Source organism: Denticeps clupeoides, chromosome 16, assembly GCF_900700375.1.
Source record: "Denticeps clupeoides chromosome 16, fDenClu1.1, whole genome shotgun sequence".
NCBI classification, from domain to species: Eukaryota; Metazoa; Chordata; class Actinopteri; order Clupeiformes; family Denticipitidae; genus Denticeps; species Denticeps clupeoides.
This window is the reverse complement of record NC_041722.1, coordinates 15,113,985-15,129,582: the sequence shown is the minus strand read 5'-3', so window position 1 is coordinate 15,129,582 and position 15,598 is coordinate 15,113,985. Positions and strand designations below refer to the sequence as shown.

The following is a 15,598-nucleotide window of genomic DNA, read 5'->3' as shown; positions in this document are numbered from 1 at the left end:
AACAAGCATTAGCTATAAATATGCAGTAAGTGTCGAGATTACAAATGCTACATGAGTGAATGACTGTCCTTAAACATATTTTTATTGATTTATTATGGTTCTCTCGCATAATCTCTCACCATGACAAAGGCCCGCAAATGGAAGAAAAAATGAGCCATAGTAAGAATGGGTCTAAAATAATGGTGTCATAGCGCACCCTAGTGGCGGTTAGCTTTACTACCCAACCAAACCATGTCATGTGTTATGTAAAAAAATATTCATCTCAAAGATCTTTTTAAATCACATACATTGACACTTGTCAGTAATTCCCTGCCAATACATTTTCAGCTCCTTAAAATCTTTTATTAAACTTTTTTTTTATTTAGCAAGAAGATTTTTCTTTTAGCTTATTATTTTGTTCACAGTCAGAAGAAATATTCTATAAATGAAACAGCATTTTCAAGACGACCGAGGATGATGGGCTTGTTCTGACATGACCTCCTTCCAAACCCAGGGTGTGCAGGCAGGTCCAAGTGAAAGGTCAGGTCTTTTGCCTGACTGTAGTGGCCCGGGAAAAACGTTCATGCCCCACGGCCCACTGCTGTCACCCACGTCAGCTTGTGTGTTCAGTTGAATTAACGTTGAGAATTACAAAAGAAGAAAATGTATGTTTACTGCATACATAATAATGTAAAGCATTAGTTAAATGGTGAGTTTGTCCGAAGACTTCAGGTGGAAGGCTATTTAGGTCTGCCTGGTCAAGGTGGATTGAAATCCCTTCTTTAGAGACAGATATTTCGGTATGCATGAAAAGACAAATAGGCCACGCGTGATAGCCCTCTATCTCCATTTCATGTATATTTATGTCTCTATTTCAGGGTCATGCATGTAATGCTGCATTACAGGTCAGGTTCTATAAGAAGAGATCGTTCAAGACCCCACACAGACTGAGGACAGTAGTGATCATCGTCGTGGACCTCAGTATGATCGAGTTCAATTAGACCGGTCGGTTTTGTTAAACAAATTCCCAGACATGTCGCAGGAAAATGATTGTTGATGTAAAGCCATGGTGTAATTTAAACATAGCTTTAATCTATCAATGCACATTGTTATTCAGTCAGTATCATGTTGCTCTACAATGAGTGTGGAACTCTTGTAATTACAATAAAACTGAAAAAGAGTGTTGGGCGGGGTAGGCAAACCAGGACAGTTTCCCCCTGCTTTTCATGGGATGATCACATGCGAACAGGTAAAGCGAGACAGACAGGTTCTGCCCCAGGGAAGGGCCCGGCGTTGGGTTATATCCTACTTTTCTGCCAGGCTGTGGAGCTGAAGTGGATCACTCGGGATTCAGGTAAAATGTATGACTTCTCTTTAATAATCATTACCTTTTCGACGATGTGCTCGGCAGCGTGGGAGCTCTCGCACGTCAGACGTAGAAAGTGAAAGCAGGACATATTACAATGAGAGAGGAAGCCTTGTTTCGTACGCAGAATATCTTAGAATACAACTTCTGATAAGTTTTACGACAAGACTTCTATTCATAAATGCATCGATACGTTTTAAAATGTTAAACCCGGAAGAAGAGACATGTATAAAGAGAAACATCCTTATGCATTTGAGAATATCTGTTATTATTGTTAAACTATATGCTGACTTTGCCAACTTAATGGGGTTTTCTGGTTATGCAAGGAAAGGAGAATCACAATTTATCATTACGTTAAAATTTGCGCTAAGCAATGAGTTGTACCCCTTTAACAGTAGCGCTTCGAAACCCGGAAGTGGTCAAAGATCGTAAACTGTGTTGCCAGACGCGCTAAATTTGAGCGTGATCGTTTGTCTTTACGAATGTATAGTCCTAATAAAAATGTGGGTAGATAGTTCGGCTTTAACATTTTGTTTCCTGATAAATACACACTTATTTACGCCCGCTACTGTTACACCTATTGAAGCAAATATTTTGTAAATTTACCAAAAAAAATCTTTTATATTTCAAAATCGGGATTATGGGCCAATTCTGTTTTGTTCAATGACAAACGTACAACAGGGAGGAAAATCGTTGAACGGATTTGGAGGTGTTTTGTTTCTCATCATATTGTCGAGATCTGGCAACAAGGAAGAGTCCTTTGTAGGGCAGCATGAATGGAGTCCGCGTAGCGCTCATACGTGCAACTATGTAACTGTTCAGCTACGAGTCCCTATGCCGCGCCGCCATTATTGACCCGTGCCTGCTTCTCTCAACATGAACAGGGTGCAGTTAAAGCGGTCCAAGATCTTAAGAATGGCGCTGGCTGGCTCCGACGCCTCGGACGACGAGAAGAGCGAGAGCTTCTTAATGCGGGCCATTAAAATCGCCGTGGTGGTGACGCTCTACTGGTTCGTGTCCATCACCATGGTCTTCCTGAACAACTACCTGCTTGACAACAAGGAGCTGAACGCGCCCCTCTTTGTCACGTTCTTCCAATGCCTGGTGACCGTGGGGCTGTGCCAGCTAATGCACGTCCTGTCCAAACTCCTGCCCGGGTCCATCGACTTCCCTCCCATGAGATTCGACGTCAAGGTGTCCCGGGAGGTGCTGCCCCTGTCGGTCGTGTTCATCTCGATGATCACGTTTAACAACCTGTGCCTGAAGTACGTCGGCGTCGCCTTCTACACGGTGGGCCGGTCCCTCAGCACCGTCTTCAACGTGCTCTTTTCCTACGTCATCATCAAGCAGACCACCTCCGTCAAGGCGCTGTGCTGCTGCGGGGTCATTTTAGGTGAACGCTTTATTACGAGGCTGCAACTGATCTAAATGATCGTCCATGTTTTAATACGTTTTCTATATGAGATCTGTCATTTTCCTTTGTACACAGGTGGCTTCTGGTTAGGTGTGGATCAAGAAGGTGTTGCTGGGTCACTTTCTTGGACCGGGGTCGTCTTCGGGGTCTTAGCCAGCGCGTGTGTGTCTCTTAATGCAATCTACACAAAAAAGGTGATGCCAGTGGTGGACGGAAGCATCTGGAAGCTCTCCTACTACAACAACCTGAACGCGTGTGTGCTCTTCCTGCCCCTCATCATTGTGTTTGGTGAGATCGGGAGCCTGTCAAGTTTTCCGAGCTTGTTTGATGGCCAGTTTTGGGGCATGATGACCCTCGGCGGCGTGTTCGGCTTCGCCATTGGGTATGTGACTGGCCTTCAGATCAAGTACACCAGCCCACTCACCCACAACGTCTCTGGGACAGCCAAGGCCTGCGCACAGACAGTCTTGGCAGTGATGTACTATCATTCCACAAAGTCTGCACTATGGTGGACTAGCAACATGCTGGTTTTGTTGGGGTCTTCTGCCTACACCTGGGTTAAAGGACTGGAAATGAAGAGAGTACAAGTACCGCCAGAGACCCAGACGAAAGATAGAGAAAAGAGTGACCCTGGAGTGTAAGAACCTTTTAGAATAATACATTTTTCCTTGTGAATGATTTTCTAGGATAAAACATTAAAAATGTTAATTTTTCAGTGTTTCCTGGAAAAGACTGCCACTTTACTACTTTAGAAATCTATACTAGTGTTTTGTATTTCTGCTGTTGGCACATGTAAGCTGTACTGGAAAATGGCATAAATAAGACTTGGAACATGAGGGCAAGTTCACTAAGATCATGTAGAATTTAATTTCTCAGTGCATTTTCTGTTATTTTCTTTTACATGATATCCATGATAACTGGGTGCACAAGTTGTTTCTGACATGACGCGCCCCACTCACCAAGTCTTATTGATGCCAGTCTTGGCACGCTCTTGTGCTAATTACTTTTGGAGGTGTTCCTTCAAATGAGTGGTCACACTAAAAATTGTGTGGTATCTTAAGCTTCTGCTTATTACCGGTGGATAGCTGCTACACAGTAGTTTGTAGTGTGATTTAAGGGCCTGGTCCACTCATTAGGTTTCTTTATTTAAATATCTTGCTTGTTTTGTAGTGTTTGTTTTAAGCTGTTCAGAACTGAAGAAGAATGTAGTATGTCATGTCCCATGTCACAATTTTTCATATATATTCGTATGTATTCTGGACTGTAGAATGTAGAGTTCTCCTCCCAAGTTCTGGACCCAATTTGCTTTAAGCTTCTTCTGGTGTTTACAAATTCAGGGTATGAAGAAGGACATGCATTTCTAAAAAATAATAAAATAATATTGCATTCAATCTGTAATTATCTATTATCCCCTGAGTTTAAATATCCACGAATCAGTTGTAATTTCATCTTATTCAGTGTCATATATATATATTCTATTCTATTATATATTACTGTGTGTTTAATCATCGTAATTGTAGTCTTTTTCTTATAAAAAAAACACACTTTTAGAGTGTAACATTGTGAATGATAAATTTGATGCTAAAGTTTCAGGAAACCCATTCAATATAAATCAAGAGTGCTAGCGTACTAAAATGAAATGATAATAAATGGCACATGTGTATGGGCCGGTAGGAAACAGTGTAGGCGCTGCTTGCTGCTGTAATGTGAATTGCTACAGATGTTTCTAATGTTTTGCAGAGATTCTTCAAGTCACAATTGGTTCATTCTGTTTTATTATATACTGCAGTTCAAGTGTGTCTTTATTATTATTTATAATATTAATGATCACTTTTGTTTATTAATATGCAATATTGTAAAATGAATGTACACACGTTTGAGTTATTGATACAAAAGCCATTTGTAAAGACGAAATAAACATTTATATGCCTGTTTTCATAGGCTTATAGAATACAGGATTCTAATGTGTGTTTCTGTCCAAGACCACCTTCACAATAAACGTCTCCGCCTGTAATTCGTCCTTCTGTCCAGCAGGGGGCGAGCAGAAAAGGCTTTTCCGCCTTGTGGTGGGTGGTACTGCCCCCCAAATACCGAGCACCAGCTGATTCTGTCGAACGTGGTGTGTTGGTTAGGTGTGACTGTGCCAGGGGACAAGGCCACATTCGGCCGGGCTGCTTCAGAGTATCACTTTAACGTCGGAGATTTCGTTTATCCGCAATTCTTCTAGTTTAGAGACTAGACCGGAGGGGTTCTGCGTTCGCTTGATCGAAAACATGAGTGTCAAGTTAAATGTACTATTCTCACCAAAAATAAGCTCTATTTCATTGACGACTAAAAGATAAAATATCCCAATTCGGCGTTTTTTGTGTGTGTGTGTGTGGTTTTTTTCACCGACGGAAGTCATATGACTCATGACGAAAACGAGCCTCATCTGCGGGTCGGCTCACAGTCTCCGGGCGGAATGCGGGAACGTGTAAAACTTTCCCAAAGCTCTATTCCCATTTAGAACGTCCCACACCGCGTAGGCGCCGCCGTCACGGCGTCCCCCTGTGTCATTGTCCGAGTCCGTAGCTTTGGCGGTGGTAAATAACTTATATAAAACGGCGACGTTATATAAAATCTCCGGTGGCGCTGCACGAGATCGTTTTATGCAATACCCGGCCAGCGTGTTAACGATTTCTGTCGAATATAGCGAGCCGCGCAACAAGCGAACCGACATATTACTTTCATAAGGCATTGTACATTTAAAAAAAATGTTCATTTAAAAATATATATAATTGTGTTTTTTTTTTATTACATTTTAGAAATTCTAAAATGGCCATGTGCTGGACAAAAATAAATGACAGAATGTCCGCTTTAATTCGGCCAGAACTAAGTTTCGTGTGTAATAGTACGCATGCATTTCCCTGGTCTCTCGCAAACACACCAGCGAAACGTGAGGGGGTCAGACCTACACGTGCGAAGCGGCCAATCAGCGACGAGGTGGGCGCGGCACACACGGCCACACGCAGCGGGCGCCGGCCAATCGGAGCGGAGAGGGGGCGGGGCGTAAAGTTGTCCAGTGGCGAAGAATGTGCAGCAAACTCAGAACTCCCGACGCCGATTCCGCCGCGCGGACGCGGACCTGAGACATGGCGGTGAACTCCGTGCACTGGTTTCGGAAGGGACTGAGGCTCCACGACAATCCGGCGTTGCAGGAGGCGCTGGACGGCGCCGACTCTGTGCGCTGCGTGTACGTGCTGGACCCCTGGTTCGCCGATTCAGGCAACGTCGGGATCAGCAGATGGAGGTTGGTTCTCCTTCACCGCATCATTTGCTACGGTTGCGTTGTGGTTACGTTTTGCTGCAGCTCTTTTTAACCTTATGTAAGTTTAGCATGTGTCGCGTAATGTCACCTGCTTGTGTTTACGGGCAGTTTTGTGCACTCAGAGGTTATTATACAAGCAAACGCAGGTTGTCTTATTATGAGCACATCACTCGTCTTGCATCGTTATGTGTAAATAATCCGCCAGTGGCCGTATGTCATCGTCGTATTTACGGTCAAAGTGATCCTAAATTCCTGGGAATGGAGGAATGTGTGGAATGAGTGAAATGGCAGTGGAATCTGGGAGCGCAGCTCGTGCACGTGTCACCAACAACAAGAGTCCAGCGTTTATAAAACGCCGTGACGTTGCACTCCGATCGCCTGTGGAGGACAGTGGAGGAGGACAGTGTAAGAAGTTATTTACCCGTGTCTTTTCTTTATAAGTATGAATCTAAAAAAATGACTTTAAAAAAAAAAAAAAAAAAATTAAATAAATGGTTTCATAAGCATGTAAAATTGCAATTAACAACTTGATCTCATTGGATGCCCTTTGTCTTGAGACGTCAACATGATCAATAACCATGAATGACTCAAAATGAATATTATGTAAACCTAACAGAGTATTACACAACCGCAGTGGCAACCACAGTAATGGGACACCATTTAAAGGTTGTTTCATTATGCTGATTGTATGGCGCATATGTAGTTCTAAATAGTCCGTATGACTCAGATTATGTAATTCCTAAGTTTTTTAGGGTACGAAAGACGGGAGGATTCTATAGGCGTGACGCGGAGCCAGTAATGACAGCTCGTGTGCATCTCTTGCGCTTGGTACCCTCAGTGTTGACGAATACACAGTAAGCAGTGAACAAGCACGACATGTGTTGTAGGCTGGGCAGAGAGGACGTTTTTTTTGCTCTGTCTAGCTCTGTTTAGCGCTGCAACAGTGTGCTTTTCAAGGGAGAGAAGATAAACTCTTTTTTTTTTTTGGTAGCTGTGAGCGTGAGAAAACAAAACCCAACGGCGAGGCAGAATATTGGCATCCTTGTCCGTAATCTAAAAGTCAACAGGTCAGGTCATTCGGCTGGACCATGAACCATAATTCTCACATAGGGACGCACGCCGACTTCAAATCAAAAGACTCCCAAAACTATAGATAAACTGACCCCTCTAACTGTGAAATTACAAGATGTGATCTGCAAGGTCAAAGGGTTTTTTTTTTTGTTTTTTTTGTTTTTTCTCACCGCCCTAAAAAGAAACAATAAAATGTCATTTCCACCCAAGCCAGTGACATGCGGTTATATTAAATTAAATCTGGCCTTAAACTTAATACACCTGAAATGAGCAAATTCTGACACTTGGGGGGGGGTTAACCCTTTTTCTGTTCAGACATTTTAGCATTTATGCTATATGTAATCGGCGGAACAGAACGCTTCTGCCTTTGAAGGCCTTGTTTTTGTGCCCTGAAATCTGTGGATATATCTCCACGCCACCATTTTTGCGCATATGACTATTTTAAGCACCATTTATACAACACTTTATCTCCAAATAAACTTATTTAACAAATTAATTTTAGAAATGCACGTGATGTCATTTTTATGTGGTGACTCTGAAGTGACAAATTTCATGTTTGATTGGAGGTCTGGGTAAAAATAGTCTGTTTAGAAAGCACACACACACCGCACACAGTATAACTCACCCAACACGCTCTCTCTCCACTACGCAGTTACGTAAATTAGGAAAATGCTGTGATGTAAGTTTCGGGCAATTTAAGAAGAACAAGCGGCAGACTGGCTTTCTCTGTGCAACTCCCCAACATGTTCAGACCTACACCCCTGTGCACCAGGTGTAATGTGACATTTGTGCTTTTCCTCCAGGTTTTTGCTGGAGTCGCTGGAAGACCTGAACTACAGTCTTCGGAAATTAAATTCAAGGTTGTTCGTAGTTCGGGGACAGCCGACCGACGTATTCCCACGACTGTTTAAGGTGAGCACTAGTTACCCTGGGTGCATATCCCCACAATCAGCCAGACCTGGACTATTATGTAAAAAAAAAAAAAAGGGGTAAAGATGCTGTGACTACTACTTCTGTTAAATGAAACCACACACACTCAGCTAAATTCTATTTCTGCAAAAACAGTATATAGATAGATCTCTATAAATATCATCCATAAATTGTAAGTCTATGGAGGTCAAATTAATGAACTGCAATGAATGTAATTCATTGTACCGTAATCATAAGGTTGCTGGTTTGAATCCAGTGCCACTGAGGTGCCACTGAGCAAAGCATCATTAACCATACACTGCTCCTTTCATGGCTGCCCACTGTTCAGCAAGGGTGATGGAATAAATAAAGAGGACACATTTTGTTGCGTCACCGTGTGCTGGGCTGCACAGCTGATAAATTGAGAAAAAAAAATGCTTGTTTTATTAAGTTCTAGTCACATGCAAACTGACAGATCCCTGATGTACCTTTAATGTACCTTTTCTCATATGTTGTCCCCAGGAGTGGAATGTGACACGCTTGACCTTTGAGTATGACTCCGAGCCCTATGGGAAGGAAAGGGACGCTGCCATCATCAAGCTGGCCCATGATTTTGGCGTTGAGACACGAGTGAAGAACTCACACACACTCTATGACCTGGACAGGTTCAGAATTCATGCTTAATTCTGCTCCCAACTTCATGCATTCATGTATCTGACTCTTAAAACATAAAAAAAAAATGTTACAGCACAACTCGATATCGTACAATAGTCAAGAGCAGTGGCTGTGCTGGATGCAAATGGGACGTAAAATACAAATCCCAAGATGAGTGTGTGCGTGCGTGTGTGTGTTCCTGTACACCTGCGATTATGTGTGAGCCGCACAGGACTCTCTGTTTCACAGTGTCAGCAGGGGCTTTAGTTCTATTATAATCCACGCATTCTCCACATGCACAATGTTGCTTCAGTGTTTCAGTCGTGACAGTGTCAATGCTGACAACCCCCAAGCTGCATTTAATGAGCAGTAAATGTGTGTGGCAATGAAGGTGTTGGCCATGGATAAGTCCTCAGATGCTCTGTCCTGCTCTTTTTTTCCTATAGGATCATTGAGCTGAACAACCACAAACCACCCCTCACATTCAGAAGGTTTCAGGCCATCATTCAAACACTTGAACTGCCCAAGAAACCCCTGCCAAGTGTCACTGAGCAGCAGATGGACTGCTGTCGCACCGTCATTGATGATAACCACGACGAGCGTTACAGTGTTCCCTCTCTGGAGGAGCTTGGTGAGCGGATCATTGTTTTTTTTTCTGGTTGGTCCTTTGGTTCATTCCGTCCGTTTGGAATGTTCTTATTTTTTTAACTGTTGCTTGGCAGGTTTTAAGACCAATGACCTGGGCCCTGCTGTGTGGAAGGGGGGTGAGACAGAGGCCCTTGAGAGGCTAAGAAAGCATCTAGAGAAGAAGGTGGGTGAAACACGATTGTATCGGTATGCCGAGCTCCATTATGGGGCTGAAATTCAAAGAGCCAGCCCAAGACTGTACTCTTCAGAGCCCGACTCGTCCATAATCAGAAGTAGGCAGTGCACTGCTGAGCCTGAGTCAACAAACTGTACAGCATCAGCACAGCGGCACTGAGCACAAAAAGCGGGCCAGTTTAACACCCCATGAGCAGGGCGGCTTTGTGGAACCACTGTTAAAGTAATCTAGGTAGTTATGCAAATGCTGAGCAACCATACAAAACTGAAATTGGGGAAAGGCTTGTAATAATAGTGTTTTGGCGCTGTAGTGTTTGTGTTCATTTACGGCCTTGTGAATTTGTGCCTGTTCTGGAAGGTTCTTTCTTTTTCTTGCAGCCTTTTCACTGAAAGTGGTTCTTTTGGGGTTTTTTTTTTATTCTAGGCTTGCAGAAAGTATTTTGACAGGCTGCATGTGAGCGATTGCTCGCTACTGGCAAGTTCCACAGGCCTGAGTCCTTACCTCCGTTTTGGCTGTCTGTCCTGCCGAACGCTTTATTACAAACTGAGAGATCTCTACATGACGGTAAGATTATATACTTTTTCCAGCAAATCTTTAAATATAAAGATGTAATGACTATGTAATATAGTTCACTTTCCAAACACCTAAGAGTGTGTGTTGACATCATAATAAGACTCATCCTACATCATTAGGCATCTTAGACAAGTATAGTAAAATAACTTTTTCAAGCCTAATTTTGTATTTTAAAGTCAGAAGGTCAATTAAAAATGATAAAACTGTAGGACCATTATTGAATTTATTGCACCTATGTTGGATTTTTTCATAATTGCACAAATATATATAATATAAAACTTTTGACCATCATAATGTGAACAGAAGTCATATTATTTAATTTTCATAGTCACCATAAGCCTGTGCACCAGTTGTACATACAATGCTGCTGATATCTGCAGAAAAGTAAACCAAACCAAAGAGAAAGCTTTTTTGGGTCAGCAGAAATCAAAGTCAACATCAAAGAGTCAAAATCAGTAAGCTGGAAAGAATTCTTCTTTTTTATTTTTAGATATTTCTGTATAGTTTGGCATAATTACCACAAAATATAAGAACCAAGTAGTCAGCTGGAATAATAACTGGCAATGAGCAAAGCAGCACAGGATACCCCAGGCGGGGCATATATTTATAAAAGTGAACTCAGGCATCATCATCGTCTTCGGTTGCTCATACAGCCAGTCCTCTTGTACCTGATGTTTTTCCATCAAAGCCAGCAGTGAACAGAAATTATCTTCATGACCTCCCACAGACCTTATTGAATGCATTGCATTCCTGCATTCTGGCCAGAGATATAAACATTTTGTTTTGCAAAAGAGCATGTCTTACCTGTAGATTTGCGCCCTGAGCCACGGCGGCCCTTAACTGAGCGCACATTATTTAGTGATGCATTGTTTTTTTTGTTTTTTTTTTCACCACAAAGACCAGGAAAAATACAATAAAGAATCAAGAGTATTGAAAGAGGAATTTGGATTCTTTTCTATTCTTTCTATTATTTTATTGACAATATGCTGTATGGACTTCTGTTATAGATTGATATGGTGTGAAGCACTTTGTTGTAAATATTAAACCCAACAAAATGCACTCACTATCAACCTTATGTGTAGAATTAGACACTATTTTAAAATGTATTGTCATGTAGTTTGTAGCACCTCCTTCACTGGTCAGTTTCTGCTTTTTGTACTTTACTGTATTGTACCTACACATTTATTATCCTGCAAAACAGAATATGACATTTAGGCGACCTTATCAGTCTTACTGATTAAACACATGGCTCTGGCAATAGCTGAGATCATATTTAAGCTTGTTGGTCTTTAATTGAACTGGGAAAACCTTGTTTTTTTATGTTACTAATCAACCTTTCTGCATTGGTTAAGACAAAATGGTGCGTTGTGTTGTGACCGTTATGTTTCCCTTGAAAGGGTTGGTGATTGTGTGTTTAGAAGGCTGGGTGCAGCTCTCTCTCATAGAAGTATTTGGCTGGGTGAAACGTAATGTGAAAGGAACTTTGTGTTTGCAGTGCTGATGATACCTGTACAGATAAGGCATGACACAGTGCCTAACAATTCTGGATTTAAACATGTGGTTGTACTGCAATTTAATTCTCTGTTTTGTTGTACCCACCCACAGGCACACAAACACATCCCCCCACCCACCTCCTTCTTCTCCCAGCTCCTGTGGCGGGAGTTCTTCTACGCGGCCGCCACCAAGAACCCTAATTTCGACCGCATGGAAGGAAACCCCATCTGCGTCCACATCCCGTGGGACAAAAACCCCAAGGCCCTGGCCAAGTGGGCGGAGGGCAGGACAGGCTTCCCTTGGATCGATGCCATCATGATCCAACTTAGGCAGGAAGGCTGGATCCACCACCTGGCCCGCCACGCCACCGCCTGTTTCCTCACCCGTGGGGACCTGTGGCTCAGCTGGGAGAGTGGCATGAAGGTCAGCTGATTAGAACTGTTGATGTCCAATGGCCTTTTATGCTGTGCATTAAGCATCAAGTATCAGTGATCAAGATTAGGATCAAGTATTATATGTATGTGCGTTAGGTGTTTGAGGAGCTGTTGCTGGACTCTGACTGGAGTGTGAATGCAGGCTGCTGGATGTGGTTGTCCTGCAGTTCCTTCTTCCAGCAGTTCTTCCACTGCTATTGTCCTGTGGGATTCGGACGCCGCATCGACCCCAGTGGAGAATACATAAGGTATCCAGGAGTTACCGAGTATAACGTTCGCAAGCTTATATTTTCATTCACTAAGTGTTTTTCATTTGTATTTAAGGAGGTACATCCCGAAACTTAAGGACTACCCCAACCGCTACATCTTCGAACCATGGAACGCACCGGAGAGTGTTCAGAGGGCGGCGAATTGCATTGTTGGGGTGGACTACCCCAAACCCATGGTGAACCATGCTGAGAGCCATCGGCTCAATGTGGAAAGGCTGAAACAGGTCTACCAACAGCTCTCACAATACCGGGGCCTGAGTGAGTAACACTGTACATCGTCATACAAACCTCTCAATATGCATATTTTGTATTACTGAAAATGAAGTAAAACGTCACTAAATTGCAAATGCCTCTGTTTGCAAGCCTTTGGAATGAATTTTTTGAAAAGCATACAAACTTGAGGCAACACCACGCCAGGTCCCAGTTTAACTCACAAAAGCAGAAAGACTTTTGCAGCATGAACCAGATTTTATGAAAAGGTAGCTTTAAAGTCATTTACTTTGTTAGAAGAATAACCCAAATTGGGGTAATTGTACAAATGCCTAGTCCTGAAATGTGTCCTGAAAGCACAGAGATTTCACCTCAGTTTGCCTCCAAATTTCAGGATTTCCAAATAATCGCCCATAATTACCAATCTATGTCCATGTTATATCACAACTGGGCCAGAACCTCATCCCACTGATTCCCCCTCTCTTTGCCCTCACCCTCTTAACCCACCTGAATAAACCCCCTGTTTCCCAAATGAGACCCTCAGAGAGAGGAAAAAAAAAAACTCACTGCCGCCTCTGCTCTGACTTTATTTCCCAGCAGGCAACTGAACATCGTGTGGCTGTTTCATATGTCAAGCTGTTCTCAGTCATCTTCATTTAGCCACCCAGTAGTTTATACCACTCTCCTTAGTCATTTCTCTTTTTCTGCTGCTCTCTGCCTCCTTTTTATGCAGGTTTGCTGTCCTCGGTTCCTGCTGTCCAGGATGAGGCTGAGTCACAGATGCCTACCGGCTCCAGTTTGCATGGTAAACATCATTAAGCAATTTCAGCACTGTAGCCTGTTTGTCATGTTTTATCTTGCATAATTAGGTGACTATGTGATACACAACACATTGCAGTAGCAAAGCTCTGAATGTGTTAATGAGGAATTAATTCATTTGGGAAAGACGTTACTGTTGCCATGGATGTAGTATTCTACACAGCTACCGACCCACATGGAACCACATCCTGCGGTTTGGTGACCTTGAGACTACAGACTAAACCTGTGATAATTTGTGAATATACAATGGATATAAAAAATGTGCATATCCCTGTTAAAATGCCACATTTTTGTGATGTAAAAATAGACCACAATAAATCTTTTTTAAAAAAGTGTATTAAACTGAAAAACAAACTACATTAGTGCAATAAAGAATAAATAAAGATTATGCTGTTTGCATAAGTGTGCACACCCTTAAACATTTTTTTTTTAACACCGTATGTTTTTATTATAGCATTCAATGTTCTTGGGTTGGGGACTATCAGCCTGAAACGTCTTGGCAACATTTACCCACTTTTCATGCGAAATGTTAGATGCAAGATGTTAGCACCCCCTGATGACCATTCAGTGATACTACAATTTATGTTCTGGAATTATTTGATATTTATTTGAATCTGTTAATTTTTGTCTCAGAAGGTGGTCTAGCCCCTAATCCCAGAGTGCGGCCGACAGACTTGCAGAACCCTTGCAAGTCAAAACGACCCAGAATGCACTGCTCTGCTGAGGACAACTAGTTTCCAAACCCTCTGCTACACTAAAAGGTATGTATGTCGAATGTATGTACTGTATATATACTTTGACAAGGCATTAACAAGTATTAAATCAAGAACGATTACACTATACAATGGACAATGCAATGCAAACAAGTTATTTGGAAAGTAGTGTGTAATTGATTCCAATGCAATTATTCTAATTGTCGCTATTGAGTTGTATTGATTAAAACCATTTCAAACACATTCCATTAATCACCTGCTACACTTTAACAAAAATAATTAGAAGCAATTTAGTAAATGAAGGTTGCATACCCATAGCCACTTTAATCGGCACTGTAAAGCACCCGGATTCTAATCTGTGATGTTCTCTATCCACAGTTACATGCTGCTGGAAGTGACCATGGATCACAGAAAAACAACGCTTCACCCCTCCTTCTGCTTCAGTTTGATGCCTTACAAGCACATGCACCTTGTCAATAAGTTTCTAATCTATGTAATATAAGATATTTTAAACTTGTCCAGTTTCAGTTGGGAAATCTCTTGCATACATTTTAGTGTCAGAAATACTTGTAGTCCCTCCAGTTGCCTTTACTGGTTATCTGAATGGTAATTAGTTACCGTCTCAACACACGCTAACGCACTTAGCACTCAACATACATATTGAATTTGTGAATAGTTTTGGGGGCAGCTTTAAACTATACAAGGTGAGAAATATGGAGACCATATTTGTTCCTTTATGCATGATAATGTAAATTAAGTGTATGTGCATGTGTGCACTTTAGTCCTTATGAACATATGAGATTTCCTTTTTGGAAAAATGGAATTTAGTCAATGTAGTAAACATAGTAATGTAATGTAATTTTAATGAACCATTTGCATATCTATCTAGAATGCTTTAGAACAAAAATAACAAGCTCTGCTAGTTCATAACAGGTCAAATTAACGACCAATATGGCACTTCTGAAATTTTTGAAGTTACACAGCAGTAACTGTGCTTTGCGTGTAGGATATAGGGGCATCTTGTGGCATGAAATAAACTTCATGTCTACAGCCCACACAGAGATGTAAACCTGCAATATGCAAAGGAAACATTACGACCATGTTTGATGTTAACGTTAAAGAAACATTTTGCCTTCATTTAGGAAGGTAGTGAATGTTGTCACATGTTTTTGTCCATTAATTAATTCTCGCTTGTAGTAAATGTTGGAAGTGCCTGTTGGAACACAGCTTTCTGATTCGCAAAAATGTAGCAGAATACATGAATTTAATAAACAATAATGTCATGTGTTTCATTATATTAAATGAAGGGAAATTGGCAATTATGTTCTGTTGAATTGAGATTTGTATTTTCAGTAATCTTTTTTTTTTCTAAAAAATTTCTTGTGTGTGTGTTTTTTTTTTTTTTTTTTTTTTACTTTCAAAAGATTTTATGTCTTTCCTCATTAAATGCACACACACACAAGTTTCTTGTGTTTCTTTTCTTTTTAAAAACACGCGTGCATCGGAAAATTTGCCAGTAGGGGGCGGCAGTACCTGGCTTTCCATCATCATTCATTTTGGTCA

General features: G+C 41.6%; 2 protein-coding genes across 3 annotated transcripts; both read left to right on the top strand.

The window, feature by feature from the left end:
• The first annotated feature begins 1,199 nt into the window (after positions 1-1,199).
• On the top strand, positions 1,200-4,710 carry slc35c1 (solute carrier family 35 member C1). 2 transcript variants are annotated; one of them, XM_028956674.1, is made up of 3 exons: positions 1,200-1,340; positions 2,230-2,738; positions 2,835-4,710. In XM_028956674.1, the coding sequence occupies exons 1-3, from the start codon at positions 1,219-1,221 to the stop codon at positions 3,398-3,400; spliced, it is 1,197 nt and encodes a 398-aa protein (XP_028812507.1). In that variant the 5' UTR covers positions 1,200-1,218; the 3' UTR covers positions 3,401-4,710. The 2 variants fall into 2 exon arrangements, with proteins under 2 accessions (XP_028812507.1, XP_028812508.1); XM_028956675.1 differs by having other exon boundaries at positions 1,208-1,333.
• A 1,116-nt stretch (positions 4,711-5,826) lies between these two features.
• Positions 5,827-15,357, top strand: LOC114765992 (cryptochrome-2-like). Its single transcript, XM_028956575.1, has 12 exons — positions 5,827-6,048; positions 7,941-8,049; positions 8,569-8,711; positions 9,147-9,331; positions 9,423-9,511; positions 9,947-10,087; positions 11,702-12,013; positions 12,121-12,272; positions 12,349-12,551; positions 13,237-13,308; positions 13,956-14,083; positions 14,414-15,357. The coding sequence occupies exons 1-11, from the start codon at positions 5,891-5,893 to the stop codon at positions 14,054-14,056; spliced, it is 1,665 nt and encodes a 554-aa protein (XP_028812408.1). The 5' UTR covers positions 5,827-5,890; the 3' UTR covers positions 14,057-14,083; positions 14,414-15,357.
• The last annotated feature ends 241 nt before the right edge of the window (positions 15,358-15,598 follow it).